At 40.6% G+C, this 27,440-nt stretch overlaps 1 protein-coding gene across 1 annotated transcript in view; it reads left to right on the top strand.

Annotated features, from left to right (window-relative positions):
- Slc25a21 (solute carrier family 25 member 21) overlaps window positions 1-27,440 on the top strand; it is a 482,333-nt gene that overhangs the window by 334,413 nt on the left and 120,480 nt on the right. Inside the window, exon 3 of the mRNA XM_028869746.2 lies at window positions 8,528-8,611. Within this exon, the coding sequence (XP_028725579.1) occupies window positions 8,528-8,611 (84 nt within the window). The remainder of the gene's footprint in view (window positions 1-8,527; window positions 8,612-27,440) is intronic.

Here is a 27,440-nt window from a genome sequence, read left to right as displayed (position 1 = left end):
AGATATCTATCGTAACAAAACGTGTGGCTGGCAAGTGATGAACCATTTATAGAACACTTAAGTTACCATGAAGTATAAATTATAGAATGTACAGCCACAGAACAGCAGCCTGTAACTGTCTGGCTCCTGGGAAGAGCTGCAGTCAGACAAATCTGAGATCACAGAGAATTACTTAAAGTATAATGAGGCTATTGGGGCTGATCCGATAGTTCAGAGAGATAAGGTTTTGAAGCTCTGTTAGAAAACATGTTCAGAATTACATGACACGGAGGCGTCTCCTGGCTTTTGTGGCCTTGCCAAGGTGTCACTGCCTTATCTGTAGTAATTATCTGGGCCAACGAGCGCTCCAGGTTACATATTTCTTCAAATCATAAGCTGTTTTGTAATAAGAGAGAAATGTATTGGTCTTATTCACAATTCCATAAATTCTAAGCCAAAGCATAGCTCAGTGCACCTGCATCCAGTAAAGACGTGTGGATTTTAGACAGGTATAATGTTTTGCCAGATGTAAAAGAAGAAAATGACTAAGCAATCATAAGGAAAATTTTCTTTCCTTGAAGGTTTAGAATAATTTAATGCATAGCCAAATGAATACAATCACAGCTCTTGAGCCCCAGTTGTCAATCATTGCTCAGCCAGGGTCACACGCCACAGTCCTGGTGGACCTGCCAGCATTACTGTCCAGTCTCTGCCAAGAGCCCAGAGAGCGCAGGCAATGTTGAGATCCCAGGCGAGCCAAGCTCCTGGACTCTCTGATGGGCACATACTCTGCGCTGTTTGGGAGTTCATTGCTAGCGTCTCGTCTCTGTCCCCTAATGTTTCTTCTTGTTCCTGAGACCAGAATTTGTATATCATTCATCTTTGTTTCCCCAAAACTCTTATCCCTGACCCCTCTACAGACGGGAAATCTCTGTTAGTTTTAAGGCCATAAGCCATGTCTCTCCTACATGGTTTGAAGACTCTTGAACTCTATCAGTTCCCAAGGCAAAGTTATATGTCATATAATTGTATTTGACCTGAAGTGAAATAAAATATTCATAACTACCTTTTCAAAGAAAAAAATATTCACAATGACCTCACTAGTGACTTACAACTAAAAATTAAGGTATGGACACAGATGAGTATTTGGAGGAAATATTTCCCCAGGTCTTAGGAAATAAGATTCCAAGAAAGGTTCTGGGCATGCACACATGTCATGGTACCTGTGAGTACATACACACATGTGCACACAAAATGAATAAATAAATGTAATTAGAAATTAGGAGAGCCATCCTTTTTTTTTTAAATCTCCGTGAGCACCCCACTGTCTGCATGACTTTCTGCAAGGATGGTCAATGTGGGTCTCCAGAGTATTTTTGTCCATGGTAAGAGAAGATTTCTTAGGTCAGCAGGTGATTTTACAAACAGAAAACAAGTCCATGTGGTGGGAAACTGTCTAACTCTGTGCTTTGTAGGGCCTTTCCCCAAAGTTAGTGAGGTAGGTATATATAAATCAGTTTCAAAACCTCTGACATGTCTTTGCCTGTTTGATCTGACTTTGGCTGTGTTCGTCCGATGAGCAAGAAAGTAAACATACTCTGTAGGAGCAACATCTTATTTCAGTAAGATTGACTAATTACAGTGACTTAAAATCTTTATTTAATCTTCCTGCAGTTATCCTTTTAATGTGTTCTGTAATTACAAACCCTTTGGTCTGTTAATCTCAGATTCATTAGTGGGCTTCTTAAGTGTTTATTAAGGAGCACATGTAATAGTCTGGTAATTACTAATAATCTTTGTTCATAGCACATTTACAAAGATCTCTGCAGGGAGTTCCATTAGGTTCATCGCCGCTTATCAGGCCACAGCTTCTATTAGCAATGTCGTACTCCTGAAAATATAGAGGATTTATATAGTAACATGAAATGTCCCTTCTCTCTTGTGACCAAGAAACTCAAGAATTAAGTCGAATGGTGGTTCTTCCTCCAAAATTCCATAGATCTGATGTCTGCTGTTCTGTTGTAGCACTGAGGAGAAAGGCAGGCTGGGACTGTGTTACACATCACTGGAATTGTAACTGGGGATGCCTAGTCTGTGTCTCCAGAGTGCCTCGCCTCCTTTGACACAAGGGCGCAATTACAGCATGGGCTAATGCGTCTGCGGTGGCATACAATGCCACTGAAGGAGAACTCGGTGCCACTTAGAGCTTTGGTGCCCAGGATCCCTGCATCCCCACCCTGAACGAAACCAAACCTTGCCACCTCCTTCTTGGTAGCTCAAATCCCTTTGAGAGAGGACAGGCTTTGACAGACAGACAAACAATCCAAGTAGACGTGATGGTAAAGAGGAGCGTTTGATGTGAATGGTTTCTGAGGGCTGAGTCGGATGGGAAAGACGAGGGAAGAGAACACAAGAACTACTACACTAGAAGAGGATCCCCGGGAGGCGACAGCAGAAATAAACTCCACTTAGCACACAAAGTCAACGGGGTTTGGGGACAGTGCCGTGAGATGACTCACAACAGCCTTCGCCCCCAAATTCCCTTCAGCTCCCTCCCCCAACGCTTACCTCACCGAAAAGTAGTCTAGTCTGTTCACTAGTGAGATGGCTCAGGGGGTCATCCCCAAGCCTGGAGATGCAAGTTTATTCTCCAGGAAGCACACAGAAGAGAAGAGACCAGATTCCTGCAAGCTGACCTCAGACCTCTGCATGAACATAGGCACACGCACATTCAAACACACACACACAGAGGGAGAGAGGGAGAGAGAGAGATACACAGTCACACACACACACACACACACACACACACACAGGGGTGGACACACACACACATACACACACGGGGGGGGGAGGCATATATTGACACAGACACACACACACACACAGTGATATACACAGACACACACACCATAATTTTAAGAAGTTAAGAGGAGAAACAAAACAAAAATAAAATAAATAAAAGCTTAAAACAGAGTGCGCACTGTGCAAATGTACATGTATGTTTGGTAATAATTCTATTCCCTATGCCAGTCCTTTGTAATTAAATGCTGTATATTCACACAAAGACATAATATATAATATACACATCCTACCACCTTTAATCCTTTGGAAATAAGACACTGCACACATCTGATTTTTTTTTTGCACAAATTTTGACATTTTTAAATAACTTCATCTTAGTTCTTTGAGGCAGCAAAGCCACCCCACCTCTCACAGACTTCTTCTTTATGGCCGTGTCTCAGAAGAATTCCAGAAAGCTGAAGCACCGCATCTCACCCTCACCACGCAGACAAGCTTTAAACGGGTCTCACTGGGCACACATTTAAATGAGTGGGAACTGCTGCAGCCTTGGTTCTCGAAAAATGGTTGAGTCTGTGAAAAACAAATACACCGCCAGGCATTAGGTACGTTTGTGTGTGGACACTGAGAGGCCCTCCCTGACCCTGGTCGCTATCACAGTTACTTGCTTGGTGTTCCGCCTGGAGCGAATGGCAGGACCAGTCACTCCCGCTGCTAAGTGCCTGCAGTCCTGCACTGGCAGCTCCCGTGGCTGGCTCTTCTCTTGGCTCCTTTGAAGGGATGCAGGGTTTTGAGAGTCACGCCTCTTCCCCTTGTGTTTGGTTCCGATTGGATGTCAGGCACCGAGCAGCTCTCCAAGTGTTACTGTGTTGTCCACTTTGTCTCTCTGGCAGCAACCGTCCTTTCCATTAAAGTTGCTCAGATGGAGATTCCAGATGTGTCCAAACTACTTTTATAAAGACGATAGAGAGGTAGGTCCAAGTTTTTCGTCTCAACACAATCAAGAGAGGGACGGCTTTGTCTTTGCAACTCTACAGAGTTGTATTACATGCCTGGAAAATTGTCTCCCTAAGCATAGAGAGAATTTGTGAGCACAGAATGCAGCTTGGAAAGTGGTGAGGTAAAGCGGAAGGGAAGAAGAAAATTGCTGTTTTACATGGTTGACCCAAATGCACTGTAATTATATCAACTCAAAACAGCTCCCTTAGAAGAACTGATAACTCTCCGGTCAGAGTAAGTCATGGGTAGTGTAGCTAAATACTGCACACATCATCCCTGTGCAAAGTACGGGAACGTCATCTGTGAGAGGCACAGTGGACACTGCCCTCTGTCTTCAGTGTGTCTGGCCCTCTGACTGTCTTCACATAGCGGAACATGATGAGCCTTGCTGTTCGCAGGGCCTCCCTCTCCTCTGTACTCCTCATCCAGCACACGAGCCTTTGTGTCTCCTGCCCCCGTGAATGGAGCACCATTCATCAGACAATCAGTTTCTGCGTGAATCGCTCCTGGCCATCCCACTGACCACTCTAAGTGCCTGTTCTAGAATGGGATTGGTAACTAGTGAAGTTCAATCACAGATTTTTTTTTTTTTAGCCCTTTCCTTCTTGTCTCTTTTTGCAAAGTACATTTTTTTTTTTTTGTCAGCAACAGCCACCCCACAGAAAGTTCATCTCCTGCACCAGGATAGTAGTGTTAATAAAACTCACTGGCTGGTATTTGACATTCCAAATGCCATTTCTAGACGGTATGACTTGTATTGACATCATCTCTTTACATGTCTCCTTCACCTAACCCACACATTTCTAAAATGCAGAACCATGTCTAAATGGAGAGCATACATGCCAAGGAGTGGGACACATGTGGCATAACAGTGCTCAATAACTCACATTAATTGAATGCAAAATTGATTGCAACTCTTCCCTTTTTTATTCTGGAAAAAGAAAAGGAATTTCACCTGGGAAGTAAAGTGCCTATACTTCAAAAGCCAAGTTAGGTATGCACGTCTGTGCAAGTCCATGTAATGCCTGGATTTGTCAATATTTTAGACAAGGGTGGGTTTCTTAACCTCGGCAGTTAAAGAGAAGTTTACATTGGCTAGAATTTGGATGTGCTTGCATTGGTCCACCTGCTGACTCACAGGGCTGCCTGGAAGCAGGGTCACACAAATGTAAGTTAGAAGATAATGCCCTCTGTCGGGCTTTGGTTCTTCTCCAAAGAACCTGGGTACCCTCCCCTAAGCTTGATTAGGTCTGCATCCATCCTGAGCAAACAACACATGTAAGCAGAATGTCATGGCATCTTCCTGAAGGAAACCCAGGCAGGCTGCTGATGTGGAGGAATGCTTCCCTCATTTCTCTGTTAGGAAACACAGCTTTCCCTCAAGAGCTTTTGTTCCTTCCTCCACCTGGGCTGCTTCCCACTAGTTGGCTCTGTTTGCCTTTTCAGCCCCATGAGGACCAGCTGAAACCCTCTTTCCCCTTGTGAATCCCCTCCTGAGCCTTCACAGAGAGCAGTAATCCTACCACAGCCCCTAACACCTGGATGACACAGTGCCCATGCTACTTAACATTTCAGGTGTTTGGGGTCAGCAAAGACTCTTAAGTTTTCAATTTTGTTTCCTTGTGCTTCTTAAAAGTGGACATGATGTGCTGAATCATTGTGAAACCCGTAACACCCAATATCATATGGCATACATTAAGAAAACACTTGGCAGTTTAGAATAAAAGCATCTACAAAAGAATCTAACTGATGTAAAGGTATTTAATGAACGATTATTACAGATAGCATGAGAAACATCTATGTACATGTAATGCTTTGGCAATAAATGTTTTAAATAATTTTATTAAACAATTATAATAGTAGAGTTTTTGATGTCTCAACTAAACATGAGAAAATATTTCATGACAGTGATGAACACAGGCCACAAATGTGCACATGCAGAAATGGGGATGGTTATTTGGACGAAACCAAAATCATGTTTTAGAAATTGCTCTGTCTGCTACATGGTTATTTGTTGTACAAACCCATATGTAATTCTCCTATTGCATTACTTTCCATGTTATGTTAAATTATTTTTAAAACACAGAATTATCTCATCTACATGTTGTAGTCCAGAAATACCCAAACCATCAAGTCTTGTTCTTATTCTAGACAGACCTCTTACTGAGTCCTTCAAGCCAGTGGTATATACACACAGATGCACCTCTGCATCTAAAACAGCCTGAGTAAGCCAGTTGTCCCAATTCATACTCATCTGATAAGTTCATTATATTTAGTTTTTGTGTGTGCATGCATGTGTGTGTGTGCATGTGTGTGCATGCATGTGAGTGTATGTTCCTGTGTATGCATGCACATATAACAACCTTGGATGTCACTCCTCAAGTACAATCCACCTTGACTTTTGGAGGCAGGGTTTCTCACTGGGCTTGGGCTCACCAAGTAGAAGAGACTGGTTGGCCAGTGAGCCACAGGAATCTCTCTGTCTCTACCTCTCTGCTGCTGTAAGTCCGAGTGTGCACCGCCATGCCTGGCTTTTTCATGTGGGTCCTGGGGATTGGAGGTGGGGTCTTAGGATTTCACAGCCAGGGGTTCACAGACTGAGCTATCAGCACAGCCCTGCACAGTTTACATCTAAGAGTGGAGCCTTTGTGCAGAAACCAAGCTTCTAGATTGCTCCAGTGCAACTTCAACTGTGACTAAACGCTCCACATGGTTAAGACGAATATGACATTTTAAAGTTTAACAACAGCCAGCACAGTGTTGTGGAACACTGCTCGCTGTGTTAAAGATGAGCAGGAGGACATGTTGAAATATCCACAAGAAAATGAATTAAAGAGGAAAAAGACTACCCCAAATTCACATTCCTTTAATTACAAGCCTACTGCTGTGCATTCTGGCATCATGTCCTCATATGGCGATTCATTCTGCCTTCACAATTGTTCTCTGCTCCAATCTCCCCCTCTACACTACCCAGTCAGCCACTAGTTTAGGGATTTGTTTGTGCCAGGACCTTTTCTGGAAGATTCAACTGACACTTCCCTAGACAGATGCCATCCTGACCCCCAAAATTATCAACTTTTCCATTTTGCAAAATCCAATGTAATTTCAGCTTTACTTCAACTGTCCAGTGGGTTCCAGCAGAGTGGTACATTCACTCTTGTCTGGGATAAGTCTGGTTCCAGCAGAGTGGCACATTCACTCTTGTCTGTGATGAGTCTGGTTTGGGGGCATAATTCCCCAGGGATTGCAACTATAAAGAGCATTATCCCTAGAAGAAGAAGTATGAATACAATAATGCTAATGATATGAAAAATATTTTGAACTAGATAATATCAGAAGTAATTCTGAAAAGCACGTATAAGAAAAAAAAATAGGTGAAATTATGGCAGGAAGCAGAGGAGGAAGAGTGACCTTAAGTCAGAAATTACCATAAAGAGCTAAAAATTAAGAGTAAACAGACTAGATAAACCAGAGAATGGATTAAAAATGGCATGTGATAAAAATGAATATTTATTATCACATCTTTAGAAATGGACCCCAGGGTAAACACAAAGAAAAGTTAAACTGTCACATTGGAGGCTTCTACATTTGGTGGGCTACAGTGGGAGATAAATGATTATACCAAGGAAACCAAATATGAAAGAGGATGGCTTTCAGAAATAGTGCACATCTTCACTGAACAACAGCTATTGCAGAGCACCGTGCTTCTGCAAAGACCTCGTCCCATGCTGAAGTCATGATGGTAGATTGTAGCAGAATTAGTTCCAAATTCACCCACGGAGTCTAAATTGTCCCATACTAATTCCTCTGTACTTGCAAACCTTTTTATTAAATATCTATTGAGGAACATTTTCTGTGGATGTCTTTCTGTATGTTGTGAATATATCTTGTTCTGATTGGTTGATATATAAAACACTGATTGGCCAGTAGCCAGGCAGGAAGTATAGGCCGGATAAGCAGACAAGGAGAATTCTGGGAAGAGGAAGGCTGAGTCAGGGGAGACGTCAGCCCACTGTCCAGGGAGCAGAATGTAATGACACAAAAGTAAAGCCACAGAACATGTGGCAACATATAGATTAACAGAAATGGGCTGAGTTTAAGTGTAAGAGCTAGTCAGTAGTTAGTCTGAGCTAATGGCCAAGCAGTTTTAATTCATATAAGTCTCTGTGTGTTTACTTGGGTCTGAGTGGCTGCAGAACCAGGCAAAACACAGGAAAACTCTAGCTACAAACATTAATTAAAGCTTTAATTATGTATTTCTTTCATATACATCTTCAGATTTCTGAAGTATGTATTAAAACCATGTATAGCATCTGTACATGCTTTTCACACACACACAATCTAAATGCCTTAGGATGTATCTGCCTGGCTGATAAGCAGAAACATGGGCTCTCATAAAGTACAAAGGGCCAGAAATAAGTTAATAAAGGAAATAAGGTAAAGGTTATATAAGAACGACAAATCAATGAAATCCATAGGAATGGTGAGAATATTTTAAATTACTCTGGAAAAGCTACATTTCTAAGACTTTTAAAAACAAGAAAGCTGCCTGGCAGTGGTGACACACGCCTTTAATCCCAGCACTCGGGAGGCAGAGGCAGGTGGATCTCTGTGAGTTTGAGGCCAGCCTGGGCTACAGAGTGAGTTTCAGGACAGCCAGAACTACACAGAGAAACCCTGTCTCAGGGGGAACCATTTGGCCAAATTTTTAATGTACATTTTTTCTATTGTTGCTTGATTTTTTCTCTAGGTTCCAGGTTCAGAGAAGTATAACGGACCCACAAAGTTACAAAAGCTTAGGTGACAGCTTCCGGATGATCTTCCGAACAGAGGGGTATGTAATGTCTTCCTGTGTGCACTGCATATTGATATGGTCATTTTAATGTATTTCTACTTGACAGATTTTCTTCTTTTTCTTTTTTTTTTTTTTTTTTTTTTTTTTTTGGTTTTTCGAGACAGGGTTTCTCTGTGTAGCTTTGCGCCTTTCCTGGAGCTCACTTGGTAGCCCAGGCTGGCCTCGAACTCACAGAGATCCGCCTGGCTCTGCCTCCCGAGTGCTGGGATTAAAGGCGTGCGCCACCACCGCCTGGCCAGATTTTCTTATTTTTCAATAGTTTGCTTTCCATTCCTAGTGTTACTAGGGAAAATGTTCTTAAGTGTGCCTTCCTATTTTGTTACATTTTTCCTAATTTGAATGAAAACTGAATATGTATATAGTGGAAACTACTCCAGAGATTATTAATAACCAATCTTGACTTAGGGTAATTTATAACTTATGGTATTAAGGCTATGAAGTTTTTTTAATTGTATTATCTAAACATAATAGTTATTTTTACTTTGGGACTTAAATATAATACTCAAATCCATTCCTTGTTTATAAAGAGATTTAAGAATCTATAATCAGGACCCTCTCAGCCTTCCCCTGTAGCCCATCTCTGTACTCATAAAGTTTCTCCAGTCCTGCCCACCCTGCAGTCACTTATAAAATAATCATTCAGAAACTTAATATTACTTATAAACTGGATGGCCTATGGCTCAGGCTTCTTGCTAGCTAGCTCGTATAACTTACCCCATTTCTATTAATCTGTAAGTTGCCTCGTGTTCCATGGCTTACTGGTACTTTCACATCTTGCTTCTCCTGGTGGAAGGCTGGTGTCTCCCCCTACTCTCCTTTCTTCTTCCTGGCTCTATATTGGATTTCCTGCCTCGCTATAACCTGACTTGCCATAGGCCAGAGCAGCTTATTTATTTATTTATTTATTTATTTATTTATTTATTTTCGAGACAGGGTTTCTCTGTGTAGCTTTGCGCCTTTCCTGGAACTCACTTGGTAGCCCAGGTTGGCCTCGAACTCACAGAGATCCGCCTGGCTCTGCCTCCCGAGTGCTGGGATTAAAGGCGTGCGCCACCACCGCCCGGCTTAAGCAGCTTCTTTATTAACCAATCATAGCAACACATATTCGCAGCATATGGAGAAATATTCTCAGCACATCTCCATTCCTTAGAATCAGCTGCCCATCCCCAGAAACACTTTTCTACCAGGGGCCCCTCCGTGACTGTCCTGGACTGGGACTCAGGTACACGATTTTCACTGTCCTTGCTGTACTCCACTACCGTCTCTCCAGACATGCTCTTAGTCCTGTAGCAGCCAGCTTGCAGGAGGCCCTTCCCCCACTTTCTTTATTTCTAAGGAACTCCGCCTCTTGGTGTTCCTAGGGGACTCCCCTTCTTGGTGTTCCTAGGGGACTCCCCCTCTTGGTATTCCTAGGGGACTCCCCCTCTTGGTATTCCTAGGGGACTCCCCTTCTTGGTATTCCTAGAGGACTCCCCTTCTTGGTGTTCCTAGGGGACTCCCCCTTTTGGTGCAGATCCCAGTTTTCCCAGCTCTTCCCAGTGACCTCTCTCAGCCTTTCTTCCTAGCCCATCACCAATCCCTTCTATCACTATCAGACCTACAGAAGCATTCTCAGCTAGGGATCCCAAAGCCACCACACTTGCCTAGGATCCAGAGAGGGCAAGAGCAACCAAAGAACAGAACACCTACCCAACAAAGACGAGCCCAGATGTCAACAAAGAAACACCTCAAATGTCATAACTCCAGATGCTTAGGTCCCAGCACAAAAACCAACATGAAAAACCAAAACAATAAGCCTCCTCCAGAAGCCAGTAACCTTATTGCAGTAGGTCCTGAGAAATGCAATTTAGCTGAAGCATGAGACAAGGACTTCAAAACAGAAATTATGGATATGTTCAAGGACTTTGTGAAAGATACAAATAAGTCTATTAATAAAGTCTGTGGAAATATAAACAGTTAAGTAAAATAATGAAAACAAAACACGAAGACAGAATTAAATAAATCACTAAAGAAAACCCAAATTGAAATAAAACTGCAAATGAAAAATTTAGGATGTCAAGCACAAACCTCAGAGGTAAGACTCACCAACCAGATTAAAAGATATGGAAGAGAGAATCTCAGGTGTTGAGGATAAGATAAAGGAAAGAGATCCCCCAGTCAAAGAAAGTGTTGGAACTAAAAAACACAAATAGGAGAAAAAGATGCAGTATTTGTGTTTCTAGGTCTGGGTCACCTCACTCACAATACTGTTTTCTAGTTCCACCCAATTACCTGCAAGTTTCATTATTTTGTTCTTCTCTCATAATTGAATGGTATTCCATTTTGTGTATGTGCCACATTTGCATTTAGGGTTTGCCATTTCATACCTATTGTGAAGAGAGCAGCAACAAATGTAGCCAAGCAAGTATCTGTGAAGTGGGATGTTAAGTCCTCCTTTGGGACCATGCCAAGAAGTGCTATAGCTGTGTCCTGTGGTAGGTCTGTTTTTAGCTTTGGGGGAGTTCTCCACACTGATTTCCAGAGTGTGTGCACCAGCAGTAAATCAGGGTGCCCCCTTTCACCATGTCCTCAGCGGTGTTTGGTATCAGTTATTTTCTTGATGTTAGCCATTGTGTGTTAAGGTGAAAGGAATTTTGTTGTGTGTATGCACGCCCATGCGCAAGCAAACCACATCATATGTGTAGATGTTACATGACAACTTGTGGAAGGTGGTTCTCTCTCTACCATGCAGCTTCCAGGAATCCCGCTTGGCTTGTCAGAACTGCCAACAAGTGTCTTTTCACCAGCCCAAATTTTAACAGTATTACTATATATACTCAGAATTCCCCATGCAACTCTGTGTGGTAGGTTCCCTTCCAGTTGGACAGAGAAAGGAACTAAGACTTGGAGAACTTAGCAATAAGTGTTAGAGCGAGTACTCAAATCCAGACCTGCTTAAGCCTAAAGCCCAGGCAGCTAACTGTTGAGTTCACTACCTCATTTGTCAAGTGATGCTATGAATGTCATCCTGCTTGGTCATTATTTCAGTACAAACTCTATCATGGATATCTTGCCATGACAGCATAGTAATTTATTTATCTGTGTGCTACAGTTGAGAAAATGAATCCCTTTAGTGATCTTTGTGAGTTTTTTCCCCAGATTTTCACTATTATAAACAACATACTCACTTATATGCTTACATATTATATGTGTGTGTGTGTGTGTGTGTGTGTGTGTGTGTGTATCCATGAGACCAAATGTTATATACATTTTATTTTGTAGATATTAAGACATTAGTTTCTATGCATGTATTGACTTTGTGCCCTTAATATTTAAGAATTTTCATTTCTCCTCACCCTTCCAAAATGGGACATTTTGAATAATTACTTGGGGAATCTGTCATTAATGTGCACCTCCTGTTTACCATCCAATAAGTAAGAAATGAAGCTGTATTATATGTTACTGGCACTGAACACAGGTATGTCATCAGGGTCATTTCTTTCATGAATTAGCTGTTTGCACACTTTACCCATTTCTCTTAGGTTAGTCCTTTTTTATTATTATAGATTTGTAGGAGATCAGTACAGATTATATTGTAGACACAAATTCTTTGTTATATGTATTAAAGGCATTTTTCCTAATTTGACTTTTGTCTTAAAACAGTAATGTGTTAGTCTCTTTGGAGTTTAGCGTGCTCCATATCATGATTTTGTGGTAACATCTATTTTTCCTTTGAGCTATATAACACTGTCACACTAAAAGACTACAAAACAAGCAAAAAAAATCAGCAAAAATAAACTTTTTTCTGATATTTCACATTGGCTTTTTAATTCACCCATAAGTTCTTTTTATAGTATGTGTATAAACATTAAATTTCATTTTTAGACAGCTAGCCAGTTGTCTAAGTATCAACTGAACAGCCTATCCTTCACTCACTAACTGGAGATACTACACTCCAATTAACACACTTCTGTGTGCTCACCAGCCCAGCTTCCTACTCTGGGTTTTCATATCCTGCTGTTTCATTCCATTGCCCATCTCTATGCAGGCATCATGCTGTTCTAATTATTTTATCTGTGCCAGTATCATATTTTTAAACTATTTGATCAGCAGCGTATTTGGGGACAATGTCAAAACATGCCCTGTGGTATAAAGTTCAAATTCCTGTTGTAGTGTGCTGAGCCCTTGCTGGCATACCCTCCTTCTTTTTCAGGCTCATTTTTCATACCCAGATGTGCTTCAGGAAAAGCCAGCAGTGTGGGGGCTTCCAATCTCTCACTCTTAGAACGTTTGCAAGTTGTCTTTCTGGAGTACCCAACCGCCTAACCCACCTAAGAAACCCTCTTCATTCAGAAGCGACTTCACAGTCCACCACCCCTGAGTACTTTTTCTCCAGCTTATGCTCAATTGTTTCCCTTCCCTCCCACATATATGCTGCATAAAATGTGTCCTGTGTTGTTATCTTACGTGTTCCGCCCTCAAAAATGTGTTTCCTTAAAGGCCATTTCTCATTTAGCTTTGCATGTCTGGTGCAATGTTTGGTCTGAGGAGAGACAGGATAAGTATACTAAACATGTGATTCAAAGTCCTCCTAGCTACACAATACAGCTGCAAATCCAACAAAGATGCTGTGGTCCACACTCTGTGAGGATGTGATAACAAAGCATCGGATATTGCCAACATACTTATATTTATGATGAGGGTTGTAAATCATGCTTGTTCTGCTCAGTAGATATATAAAATTAAAGAAATTGTAGTATATTATCTAGTCAACAAGACGTCCCTTTCCAGGAAAGCAGTCCTGTTAGCATCGGCAAGCTCTCTAAACTGTAATGGATATCTCTGAATTAGATGCGGGTGATCCTTCGCCAGGCTCTTTATTTCATTTATGTTTTAGGGAAAACCGATGTCTCTGCTTTGATATCAAATAATCCAGCAAACACACAGTGTGTGTGGTCCTTGTATAACAAAATTGTCCTTTTCCTATACTGTACATGTAATTGTGTCTACAGCAAATTGACGTTTTTTTCCCCTCTGCAGTTCCTGTAGATCTAGACATGCTGTTACTCAGAGATCAGAGAGCTCTCCTCCTAGGAATGGAAATCTTTGTTTAAAATAGGCTGCATGTACATTTTGACACCCAACAAGACCATTTAAAAGCCGTAAGCTAAACAAAAACCACTAACAACAACAACAACAAATAAAAGAATGAGAAAAACTTTTAATACATGCTGTTAATCATTTTTCTTAGCAAAAGCCATTTTTCGAGTACACTGTGTTCTTGGGGATGGTTTCAGGTGAAGATAGGCCTGCCTGAGATCTGAAGGGAGAGACCAATTCATTGGCTGATGGCATCTCAAGCTTAAAGACACTAAAATCTGTTAGCGTGTCTAGTCTCTGCTCACACACCCGTCTCCCCACCGTAAGACTATGAAGCACTCCTCACCACTGCTTTCGGTGATGCAATTCCCACCCCTGTGTCCAGAATTCATCGCACTGTCAAGAAAACAATTGCTCAACCACCACGGCTTCTGCTTCCTTCTGCTCATTCCATTGCTAAAGATGTGGCCTTTTCAAGAGCAATTTAATTAAAAAAAAAATTTGTAAAGCCTTACAGATTCTAAACAGAAATTTCTGTGGTTTGCAATTCTCATAATTTGCTTTCACTAAGGAGAATATAGAAAGAGGGACCCAGACAATAAATGTAAGAAAGAGATTTGTCCCTTTCCCTGTGAGAGCGATTCCACTGTTACCGTAATTCTTCCTCTCTGTGGCCTGACAGAAGTAAACGGACCAAATAGGTCCATGTACTATGAAATAAAATAATCATGAAAGGCAAAAAAGGCACAGCCAATTTGATTAGGGGCCACTAAAGCCAGTCGGCTTCATGTGCAAGCTCACCCGACATCCCTGGCTACACATGTTCATGCATCAGGCCTCCCTGGCATCCATGTCTACATGTGTTCGTGAATCAGGTCTCCTTGACCTCCCTGTCTACATGTGCTCATTTATCAGGCCTCCCTTCCCTTGGCCTCGAGGTATTTTATGAAGGATTTCCTGGTCTGCTTTGTGCTTGTCATTCTCTTAAGAAAGACCGCTCCCATGAAAGAACAAGGCACCATGATCAAAAAGGTGGTTCTCCCAGAAGGAGCTGCCATCATTATACCTCAGCTGTGCTGACCCCCTGCAGAAGGAGGAAGCAGGAGAGGAGAAAGGAGGATTGAGTTTTTCCAAAGGAGTGGAAGGGGGAAATTATGTCAGTAAGCCCAGGATAGTCTGCCTACCTCGGCTCCTGTTCCCCCTCCATTGCTCTAGCGTCCACTCTTCCTGAAATAAAGAGAAAAAAGGAAGTTCACAGAACAGAAGTCATGCTGGTAGGACAGGGAGGAGAAGACACATCACAACTTGTGTTTTCATTTGTGCTGCACACAGTGTCCTAGGCTTTCTCAGCACAGCACCTCATCTGACTTTTGTGAGGGGTAACTGAAGATCGGAGAAGTTAAGCAATGTATTCAGGGTCATATAAGTATTAGTGTCATAACCATGTCCTTTTTATTTCACTGTGTTTTTTTTTCCCCTAAAAGACCACATTTTATTATATGTTGATTATAAAGAAGACAATGTGGAAATAGTAATCATAAAAAGCTACAGTTTTCAAATAGCTATTATATAATTTTTGATAGTTTTACTTTCAAATCACACAGCAATTTAAATCAGCCTTTGTCCCTTCCTCCAGTGACTATAAAAGCCCCCAACAACTAGTGTGTATCCAGCCAACCAAATCTTGGTGATTCTGAGGCAGCACGTCAAGCCCCTGGCAACTCAAGACTTAATCCAATCATGCCACATTCCTTGCAGGCAAGTGCATAAGTTCGTGGTTTTTTAAGTCAGTCTGCTCCCATCCTGTATGATCCTTAGCTCTCTTATGACAATAATTTTTGGACTTTGCTATGCTTAAGGCCAGTAACTAGGAAACAACTAGGTCAGATTAAACTCAGTTTCAAATGAGAAACATGTTGATTGCTGGTGCCTTCTGAAACACGGCATTCTTCAGAAAGTATTGCTGTAGAAAATACGCGGTGGCTTTGGGGAGAGCATTTGAACTGTGTTTTGCTTTGCGATTTGTTTTCTGTAACCACGGATGCTGTACCACGTATCATCTTACAATCAGACCACTTGGTGATTATAATATTTTCTAGTTAAATGACATTTAAGGCCTCATTTTACGAGCCCCAGCATAATTGGCTAATTTGGTAAACTCCAGATGTGTGAGATAATGTACCACTCATTTAAGTGCCTTTCAGACGGCAGAAATGGCACAGCCCCAGGAGGTATAATCACCCCTCCTTGTTTTCATTAAGAAGGGGAGGGAGCTGCTTGTGACACAAAGGAAGTAGGGTTCTATCAGTCTAAACCAACAATTTGCTAAGATCTGGATGTTTTATTTTTAATCAGTGGACTCGCTCAAAGACCTTCAGTGAGTCTTCTTTATAAAAAAAAAAAAAAGTGGTTTGCTGAACCTAACGTGGCTAGCTGCTTTGAAAGCACCCTTGGAAAACAGATAAATCTAACACTGCAGAAAATGCCTTGAAACTGCTCCTCATGTGGAAGTGAGGGGAAACATTGGGACTGAACAGAGGAGGGCAAAGCTAACCTTTCCCAGAGCTGTGAATTGTAGTTTTTTGGTAATCAACATCTTTACTGCCTAATAGATTGGAGCCCAGTTCTTGTGGGTGCTGTTTTTTTGTTTTGTTTTGTTTTTTCCTCTTAACAGAAATTAACTCATCCACTCAGCATTGCCATGCTGGGGTGGAGTAGGTAGCTTCCCGATCCTGTAGCTGGTCACTCTTATGTGACTGTAGATCCAGTGACATTTACACATGTCTGTGTCTTCACTCAAACATGGGTTCTGCATGGCAGTCCTCGAAGATAATCTACAGTATATATTAGTGTCATGGATATCATTGTGTTTGCAAGTCTGCCTTGCCCAATTGTAATTGCTTTTTTTTCTGAAATTTTTTAATAGGTGTAGTTCTAAGTTGGAGAACATACCATAGTAACTTTATCCAGAAAGTCTTAGGAATGATAGCCAAGGTGCAGAATATGGTATCCAGTAGACAGAAGCCATTGTCTACTTCTGAGTCTTCTATTTCTGAAAGGAAGACAAGAGATGCCCAACTGTGGGTGGTATGGATGCATTATCAGTCTTAGATGATCTGTGTTCCTTTGATAAATTATATGATTATTTCTTAGCATGATGCACTAAAATATAAACAATTTGTCAAAGGAACACAGATCATCTAGAAATGATAATGCTGCATCTACGTCATCTACAATTGAGCATTGTTAGATCTGTTCCCTTTGATGTCCTCAGGGGATTGACTCCAGGATAATTAGAAGATGCCAGAAGTTTTCGTACACAGTGATTTAGCACACGTCATTGCTGAGCTAATGCAGTTCTGGAAGAGTCTGATGCCACTGGCTATGCTTTTCACACGTCTCCTAGTGATTTGGAATTCCTACAGTATTGCTGTGTTTGCAACTGTGGTCTGGCCTCTCATGTTTGGGAAATGTGTTCACATATGTGTGTTACTGCACCTGATATGAGACTTTGTAGGTAGGCAGGTGGGAAGAATAATTCTAGTTTTCTAGTCCCTCAAGTATTTGCACATCTTATGCCTCTCCTTTTGGATACTTTGAGTCATATTTTGATGACTTATAATACTGAATACACTGTAAATGTGGTATACATGGTCATTATACTGTATCATTTAAGAGAAAAGGACAAAAGGAAAGCCTATACTGGATCAATACAAACACGGTGTGTCTTAGTTAAGATAACTATTGCTGTGATGAAATACCATGACCAAAAGCAAGTCGGGGAGGAAAGAGTTTGTTTGGCTTACACTTCCACATCATAGTCCATCAGTGAAGGAAGTCAGGACAGGAACTCAAACAGGGCAGGAACCTGGAGATGAGCTGCTGCAGAAGCCATGGATGGATGCTGCTTACTGGCTTATTCCCCATGGCTTGCTCAGCCTTCTTCCTATGGGACCCAGGACCACCAACCCAGGGATGGCACCATCTACAATGGGCTGGGTCCTCCCTTATCAATCACTAATTAAGAAAACGCCCTATAGCTGGAACTTATGGAGGCGTTTTCTCAATGGAGGTTCCATCTTTTCAGATAACTCTAGCTTGTGTTAAGTTGACATAAAACTATCCAGCACACAGTGTTTTTTAGATTTTTGATCTGTAGTTTATCAAATCCCTAGATGGAGAATTTATACATATAGATGGCCAAATATAATCTCTTTTTACAAAAAGTTTGTATGGCTAATAACTTAAAGCTTTGATTGCTTAGCAATTCAGTGTTGTGAATAAAAGGTTAAAGGACAAGAAGAAACAATATCAAAGAAGAGAAGTCAATGACATATTTCAACTTAAGAAAAAAGAGCCCCTGAATTCTGGTCTGTTATCTGTCGTCTCTATCTCGCCAATTACTTAACACCACTGCTCAGGTCATCACTGTTGGTATCAGCTGCTCTGCATGGGAAAGTGTTGTGGGCGCTTCCCAGTCTCAACAGTCAGAGAGCAGATGTGGAGTCTTCAGTGTCTAGTGAACACAGTCCCATCCTTCCATGTCCCAGGAATCCGCTTCCTTCTTCCTTAAATCACGGGTCTAGTGTCAGCTCCTAGACCTTCCTGCTGTCATCAGCACAGATCGTAAACTGACAGTTAACCCTGATACCTCCAGCCTCACACCAAAGATGCCTTCTGACTTAACTGACTGGTCCTTGGCAAGGGTTTAACTGTTGCCAAGATAAGTGAAAACGTCTGCAATGATGTCAGCCCATCAGCAAGGACTGATTAAGACACCGAGCACAGCCTGTCTTGGTGCTCAGTGCTGACAGCAAGGGAGGGGAGGGCCAACTATCAGGGGGAAGCTGTCGTCTTTCCAGAAGGTTGGACTCTTGATTTAAAGCCTGAGAAGAAATGTCCCACTGGAAATGTTTTCAGGCCTTTTTCTGAACTTATTCGAAGTTTTTAATAGACTAGAAAGATAGTCAGTTTAGACAAAAAAAATAATGCCTTTACTAAAACCAAAATCCACCTTCAGATGAGAATGAGGAAGAATAGTTGCTCAAAGCATTGTTCTCCCTGAGCCCAGCTCTTTTACCATAGAAAATACCTTAGTGGGATTTGACATCCTAGGAATAGCAGGCTATTTTCTCTGCAACACTGAAGGTCACACAGTTCGAGAAGAGTTTTACGACGCTACCTGTGCTTTTTCCACGTATCTTCTAGGTGATTTGTAACTGGAGGAAGGGGAAGACTTAGATCCTATTCCTCCAGTAGTGATATATTTACAACTGTGTTCTTGCCTTTACTGTTTATAAAATGTGCCCACATGCATTACTGTACTAATACTCATACTAATACTCATGAGAGCTCACAGGCAGACAGGGAGGAAGGATGATCATATTCCTCTGGTCAGGAAACTGATAGGAAACAGCAGAGAACTTGTCCATCAGATGGCATTCACGGCGACTGGTGTGTGTCCAGAGTCTCCTTCCTACAGTATGATTCTGTCTATTCTATTAGGAACTTGAGAATGCTATTAGTAATAAGAGAAGCAAAACTTCAGGTGGCCACTCTTCCATATACAGATTTAATACATTTACATATCTCATCAATTGGCTGAATAGCATATTGAGGGGGTAGGGAACAGATATGACTGATTACAAGAAGGTTCATTCCAGTAATAAGGAAACTTCAGTGGAAAGGAGTTAAAGAAGAGCTGCAAAACAGATTGGACATTGAGATCAGCCCCATAAGAATCATTTACACTGTTTTATATAAGGAAAGGAAAAGAATAAATAAAAGTAGATTCACTGTATTCTGAAAGACTATACTGTCGTCCCTGAGCTAAAGGTGCATGATCACTTAGAATAGTCATTCCACAACGAAGCAACCAACTGTAGGTTGAGGTTGAGTCTTCCCACATGAACAACACAGATATATGACCTCTTGGTGTTTTTACCTAACTCAGTTCAAATATTGTATAATAACCATAAACAATTATGAAATATGAGCTGGACCATTTAATTAAAATTATTTGGATAAATAGAGTCAAAAGAGAGTCAAAACCATCACATGACTGCAGTCAATGTCACTTAAATATGGAGGAGACGTCAGTCTGTTTGTCACCATGTGCAATGGCTTTGCTCATCTGCCAGTCAACCCTGTGCTTGTAATTCTACTTGTCTGACCACAGGGCACTCACAGAAAACAAAGCCCTGGGCACCAAGAATGCTAACGTAATTGAATCTTGGCAATAGCATAAATAGATGAGTAAATAAATTTGTTCAGTAAATATTGTTATGTAGATATACACAAAGTGCAAAACTAATAAAAATTATTAATATAATATGTTTATGGGTCCTCTGTATCTAGATTGAGTCTTACACTACATATGCATCTAAGGTTCTTTCTAGCTTTTCTGAACCAACTGTAAAGGGAACAGGAACAGAGGGAGAGATTAAGGGAGATGGGTGTTAGAGGTGTTTTGGAAATGCTTAAGGCGAGGTTGTAAGTTTGTTGTTAAACTTACTTCTAAAATTTATCTAAAGGCTTCCCTATGTTATAAAAGAATCAAAAACAATAATTAGAGTAAAAGTCATGCACTAGATTCACTATGTAAGAACAATAAATTTCCAGAAATTGGTGACCTTTTAAAAATCCAAATCTTAAAGAATGTTAAAATATAATCCATTAGGCAATAGGACATACTGATACCTACAGCTCTGGCTTCATGTATAAAATAAGATATGCGTTAGGTTACAGATGTTTCTTAAGGACACTCCTTATGATCCCCATGACCTGGCTCTGTCTACAATATATTTCAATAGGTTTTTCTAGAAGCCAGCACAAGCTTCCTATCTTCCACTACAGCTTTAGATAGTATGATTGTAAAGTGTATTGATATCTCATTAGAAAATAAAGGCACTGGCAGCTAAGTTAGCTATAGTGATTTAACAATAGACATGGATGTTGAGTAAGGAGAATTTGGGATAACTTTCTAGTTGAGGACACCAGTGACTAATAATGGCTAAATAATGCCACATATTCAGACATTTAAATGGTATTTTAGAATTTCTTTTATTTATTATTTGACAGTTTTATACATGTATGCAGTGTACAATATTTTGTGAAGGTAACCACAGTTTCTGTAAGTTCATGAGTGCCATAGCCATGCCGTGACCAGAAGGCAACATTCCAAAGCACCCTTCCCCAGCATCTGGATCTTACCATTTTACGGTCACCTCTTCTACAGTTTTCTATTACCTTTAGATGGGTGTTGATATAGATGCCCCACTTAGAGCTAAGCTGATTTTCAGCACTTTGACCAGTTAGGAGTAGCTGCATTAATGCTGCCCACTGCAAAATAAGAAGTTTCTCTGGCCAAGATTAAGGACAGCACTAATCTATGTGTGTAAACATAAATATTTAGAAGGCAGTTTGACAGTATGTCCACTTTGCAAGACAACTGTAGAAGGTTCTCCTCTTAGGGGATATAACCTCCTGAGCCATCTAACGCTTTCTCATTGATCCATATGATTGACAGCCACTAAGATTATCCCAGGGATCATCATACATTGTATTCACAGCTCTGTATAACCCTTTCCTTTGAGTATGGGTTGGAATTATTCATTCTCTTCTAATAAAAAGAAGACAGGAGAAGTAACTGAGATGCCACTTCCAGGGTGAGTGATAAATGCTATGACTTACACTCTGAGGGATTTTCCTTAGGCTTCTTGTTGTCTTGGCCTCTTGATTTTTCCTTGATTTGAGTTTAGCTGCCCTGTGAAGAAGCCCCTGTGGCTAGAAACCAAAGGTGGCTCTAGCTACTCGCCAATGAGGAAAGGAGGCCCTCTTTCTTGCAAGATAACACAAGTGACCTTGAAAATGAGTCTTCCAGTAGCTCTTAGATTTTAGGTTTACAGCGTGAATGTGAGTGTCATCTTATGAGAAACTGAGTAAGAGACACTAAATGACACTCTTCCTTGGTTCCTAACCTACAGAAATTATGATGATAATGTTTGCAGTTAAATGTTGGGGGAAATTTGTTCCATAGAATATCTACTGATATATAAAAACAAATCAAAAGTCTTGAGATGCTATGTTCATGGACCCTCTGTATATTGAGTCTTTTATATTTTATCTCACCAAGCACCACACATGTATTATCAGGTTGTAGGTTTTCCAACAAGAATGTCAAGCCATATGCTTTGGCTATAAATAAGGGTCATGTTCATGGGGTTTCCTTTATAAAAAATTATTAATTATTTGATAATTTCATACAATATATTTTGATCATATTCACCTCCTCCCTGACTCCTCCTAAACCAAACCTCTCTGTTCTCATCTTCCTACCCATCCAACTTCAAGTTTACTTTTTTTTTCTTTAACCCATTAAGAGTAATTGATGCTCTCCCGCTACTCTTGGGCATGGAGTATTGTCGAAATTATTAAGGCCACTCCACGTAGTTAAAAGGAAGATTTATTTAGTGGGTAACTTACAAATGAAGGAATAGGTAGGTCATGGGGTCTGGGGAAGGTGTATTGCAGTCCAGTGGTATTCTCTGGAGCTCTGCTTGGTCAACCTCTACTGTCTAGGGTCCAGGAATGGCGAGAGAGCTGACCCATCCAGATTTCAGGTCTCCAGGTGCCTCCCTTGGCCCCACCTTGTAGCGTGACAGTTGCCAAAGCCTCAGTGGGGGTTGGAACTTCCAGATCAAAGCTGGAATGGCTACCCACTACAATGGAGCCTGCCCTAGAATGAGGTAAAACGACCAGGGCTCATATCTTTAAGTAAAACTCTTTCTCTCTCTCTCTCTCTCTCTCTCTCTCTCTCTCTCTCTCTCTCTCTCTCTCTCTCTCTGTGTGTGTGTGTGTGTGTGTGTGTGCTATACAATGACAATAACTGTGTGCTTCCACCATCCATGTTGGAAGTTGTAGCTTCAGCTTGTACAGGTCTCGTGCATGCTGTCACAATCAACATAAACTGCCCCCTTTGTGTCTGGAAAACATTGTTTCTTTGAAGTTATCCACTACTTCTGGCTCTTATAATCTTTCTGCCTCCTCTTCCAAGAAGATCCCTGAGTCTCGGGGTAGAGAGGTGGGATCTGTGCCAATCATACAGGATTAAGCACTCCATGGTTTCTTTTTCTCTGCATAGGGACTAGTTGAGAGTCTCTGTGTTAATCTCCAACTACTGCAAGAAGAAAAATCTCTGAAGAGTGTTGACAGACACATATTATGGAATAGTAATGCTCTTATGGGTATAGCAATAAGTTATAAGAACTTCTTTTACTATTATGGCCACTTATCATAATAAAACTATTGTGTTCTCCCCTAGGGACTATTACATATCTACTTGCAGGCTCTTGACCTCATTAACAGTGCCTGGTATGGGTCCCATGTCATAGAATGGACCTTAGATGTAATCAGAAAGTTGTTGGTTACACCAATAACATCCTTACCATTATTGCACCGGTGTTCATATCTTGTCAGGCCAGTCATTACTGTAGCCTGCAAGGGTTCACAGTTGGGAGACACTGATGGTTACTTTACTCCTCTGGTAGTGTGTATGAAAACCAGGCAATAAGGATGAAGTTATTGATTCTCAGTCAGCAGGTATCTTTCCCCCATACCCCTTTAATACCTGTCTTTCTATCCTACTTCATTTAACCCTTTGAGACTTCAAGCCCTTAATCTGAATGGTTCATGACAGCCAGCCAATGTCACATTTTCTGAAGCCTTTTCATGCTTAAAGGGGACTTAAAATCTACCATTGAGAGACTGGAAGTCTTAAGTGCTTTATCTATGGGGAGATATGAGAAGGTCCAAGCTTGGAGTTCTGGAGGATCTTCTTTGTTAGGAATCTGGAAGAAAAGATGTCATTATATGAGACATTGTGCTGCACAAACAGTAAAGTGTACAGTTCATTGCTATGCCTAAAATAAGAATAGAATCAAAACAGAAACTTACTTTGGTGATGACTTTCTATATTCTGTAAAATGATAAAACTTCATGAAACTGCTTCCACATTGGAACACAGAATTTGGGTAACCTAAATCTGTGTTCCTGGGCATAGTCATTCAGAATGAACTACCTCTTATTATTTAAGAAAAAGTGGTCGGGGTGAGACCTATTCTGCAGGAGGTACCTGAGGAACTATGATGATAAGAAATCATCAAACATAGAAAAGAATCTGACATAGATTTAGTTCTGGTGTGGAACTCTTAAAGTAGTGAAGACCACATTGCCCAAGTTGTCAAGAACATGTACATAGTATTCCACCTTAATAAAGGTGGCTGTCCCTGTGCTACTGTCAAAGTGACATGGGCCTCCCAGGTACTTAGAATGGTTGTCCTTGTCATCTTAACTTTGAAATTTAAGAGTAGGACCTTTGCACTAAAGAGGTGGCTCTTCAGGTGAGGCCTTTGCTGCCAAGCCTGACCTCCTGAGTTTGATCCCTGAGACCCACATGTTAGGAGAGAACCATTTGACTTACACAGCTGTGCTCTGACCTCCAAACACACAGCACAGCACACACACACACACATATACATAATAAATTAATTTAAAAGTTTTTAAAGAGTAAGACCTTGGGATATTTAAAAAAAAAAAAAAAAAAAGGTCTTTGATGGAAATACATTGAAAATTAATGCTAGGCAAGCATGATAGCACACACCTTTAATCCCAGCACTTGGGAGGCAGAGGGAGGTGGAACTCTGAGTTCAAGGCCAGCCTGGTCTACAGCGAAAGTTGCAGTGTAGCAGGAATCTTAACAGTTTTTATTAATAAAATCAAACCCGAGGCCAGTTATTGGGGTGAATACTGGAAGGTCAGAGAGACAGAACAAGCCACAGCTATCTCACCTCACCTGTTCCTCAGCTGGTCCTGTTTCCTCAGACTGGAAGCCTCTGAGTCCTCATCCAAGTGGATCTCAGCTGAACTGTGCTGCTTCAAAGCCTGAAAGCTTAACCAGCCGAGTTCTTAACCAGCTAAATGCTTAACCAGCCAAAATGCTTCTAGTTTCTGGTCCTCACGCCTTGTATACCTTTCTGCTTTCTACTATCACTCCCTAGGATTAAAGGTGTGAGTCACCATGCCTGGCTGTTTCCAATGTGGCCTTGAACTCACAGAGATCCCAGATGGATTTCTGCCTCTGGAATGCTAGGATTAAAGGCATGTTCTATCACTACCTAACTAGTGGCTTTTCTGGTCTCTGACCCCAGATAAGTTTATTAAGGTACACAATATTTTGGGGAACACAATACCACCACATTCCAGGACAGCCAAGGATACACAGAGAAACCCTTCCTCATAAAAAAAAAAAAAGGAAGGAGAAAAAGAACATTAATGCCACATTTCCTTTATCCCTCTTTGATGCTTTCTGTCGCCATTCAAAGTGGAAATAGCTTCCTGCATCTATTCTCTTATAGAATTTCTCTGTGGAAATATATGTGTGTGTGTGTGTGTGTGTGTGTGTGTGTGTACATTATATAATTATTAAATCACTGATATATATAATTTATATAATTATATAAAGTCAGTAATCATTTCAATTACATTCAATAAACACATGCATATATATATCACCTAATTTGAGTTTACTGAATTTAATTAAAATGATTACTGAATTTATATAATTATATAAATATATATACAGTTTAGCCATATTCATATATACAATAGAATCAAATCAAAACAAATGTCAAGAAAATGTCATAACTTTCATGGTGTCATTAAGGCCATGATAATTTGTGATGAAAATGTGTAACTGTCTTAGGAAGACAGTATTAGTATTTAATGCCATGCAGGTATTTGAAGATGAGGGTCTGGCTTTGGGTATATAGTTTTCTACTTCATGGGATCCACCTTTGGCAAGTAATGCTCTGTGATCCTGGCTGCAAATCTAGAAGGTGCAAATGAAGTGCAAAACAGTACATGTCCATTGCTTTCCACTTTCCTGCCTTCACTATCCGCTTTATGGCATTTCCTCATCACAGATATTATGCTTTTCTTTAATGTACATAGGAGAAAAGATAAAATATAAAAGGTAGACAATGAGATATTCAAAATTTGAAATTATCTGTCAGGGACGTGTGTGTGTGTGTGTGTGTGTGTGTGTGTGTGTGTGTGTGTGTGTGTGTGTGTGTGTGTTGGTGCATGTGTGTATAAAATCCTTGGCTATTGGTTATTGGGCACTATCCTCCTTGTTTTTGAAACAAGGTTGTCTCTGCTCTGGAACTCACCATGTAGCTAGGCTGGTTGTCCAGTGAGCCTTAAGGAGCCTCTTATTTTTATCTCTCTTGCTCTGGGGTTGTAAGCACACACTACCACTTCAATATGTGGGTTTGGGAATTAAACATGGATCCTCATGTTCATAAGGCAGGTGCATTATCAACTGAAATAAGTCTCCAGCCCCAAGGCAGGGACTTCCTCTTGTTATTTTTATTGTAGAAAACTATATATAGCATAAAAGTTATTGTTTTAGACATTTTTAAACCATATAGTTTGGTGGCAACAAGTTATTTTCACATTTGTGTACCTGTCCATCTCTAGACACTTTCATTTTGCCAAACTGAAACTGTATGCATTAAACAATAATTCTTCACTAATTCCTACTCACAGCCTGTCAACCTCTGCTTTACCTTGACTCTTCTTTACACAGTTTATATCTGTGGACTCATAAACTTGTCCTGCTGGGCAGTGGTGGCGCACGCCTTTAATCCCAGCACTCAGGAGGCAGAGGCAGGCAGATCTTTGTGAGTTCGAGGCCAGCCTGGTCTACAGAGCGAGATCCAGGAAAGGCGCAAAGCTACACAGACAAAACCTGTCTTGAAAAACAAAAAAAAAAAAAAAAAGAAAAGAAAAAGAAAGAAAGAAAGAAAAAGAGAAAAGAAACTTGTCCTTTTATGATTAGTTGGCTTATTTCACTTGGCATAGGGTGCTCAAGGGTCATCTATCTTGAAGCATGGGTCAGCATTCCCTTCCTTTTTAAGGCTGAGTGTCTTGTCATAACTATGTGCTGCATTTTGTCCATCTGTTTACACCCAATGTTGATGTTGTGTCCACCTTTGGGCTATTGTAAATATTACTTTTTGTGTCATGGGCAAACAGATCTGCCAAGCCCCTGCTTTTTCAGCTCTTTGGGGAATGTAAGCAGGAGTGAATGGAATTCTGTATATCACTGACACTTTTTTTAAAAGCTATAATAAATATGTTCAAGAACATAGTGGGAAAAGAACATAGGTGTGAATTTTCCATAGAGATTTGAAAACTATAAAAAATAAGATCAAAAACAAAGTTTCTAATGGAAATCTTAAAAACATTATAAACATAAAATAAATTATCAATCAACAAGCATTCATGCCACATGGTATATCTTCATATTCAATTTGCTAATCATTTTTAGGATCTTGAATATCAGACAAGACACTGTATATATTAGTACCAAACAACATAAGCAATACTGCACTTAGTTGATTATATAATTACAGGAGTGATAATAATTCATATACTCTTAGAATAAATCATAATGTTTTATAAATACTAATTTCAAGATACTAAGGCAATATTATTAGCTTGCCAATTGCCAGGTACTTGCTAGGTGCTTTGTATACACTAATTCCTGTTGTCATAGCAACATCCTTATTGTGGAGGGACTGTAATTCTTTCCACTCTATTGGTGAGTCAACCAAAGCCAAGCTGAATACAACTTGTGCAATTTCCTCTTCGTTTGCAGAGTCTCAAC

Source organism: Peromyscus leucopus, chromosome 14 (assembly GCF_004664715.2).
Source record: "Peromyscus leucopus breed LL Stock chromosome 14, UCI_PerLeu_2.1, whole genome shotgun sequence".
NCBI lineage: Eukaryota > Metazoa > Chordata > Mammalia > Rodentia > Cricetidae > Peromyscus > Peromyscus leucopus.
Note: the sequence above shows the minus strand (reverse complement) of the source record. Positions and strands in the feature narration are given on the sequence as shown.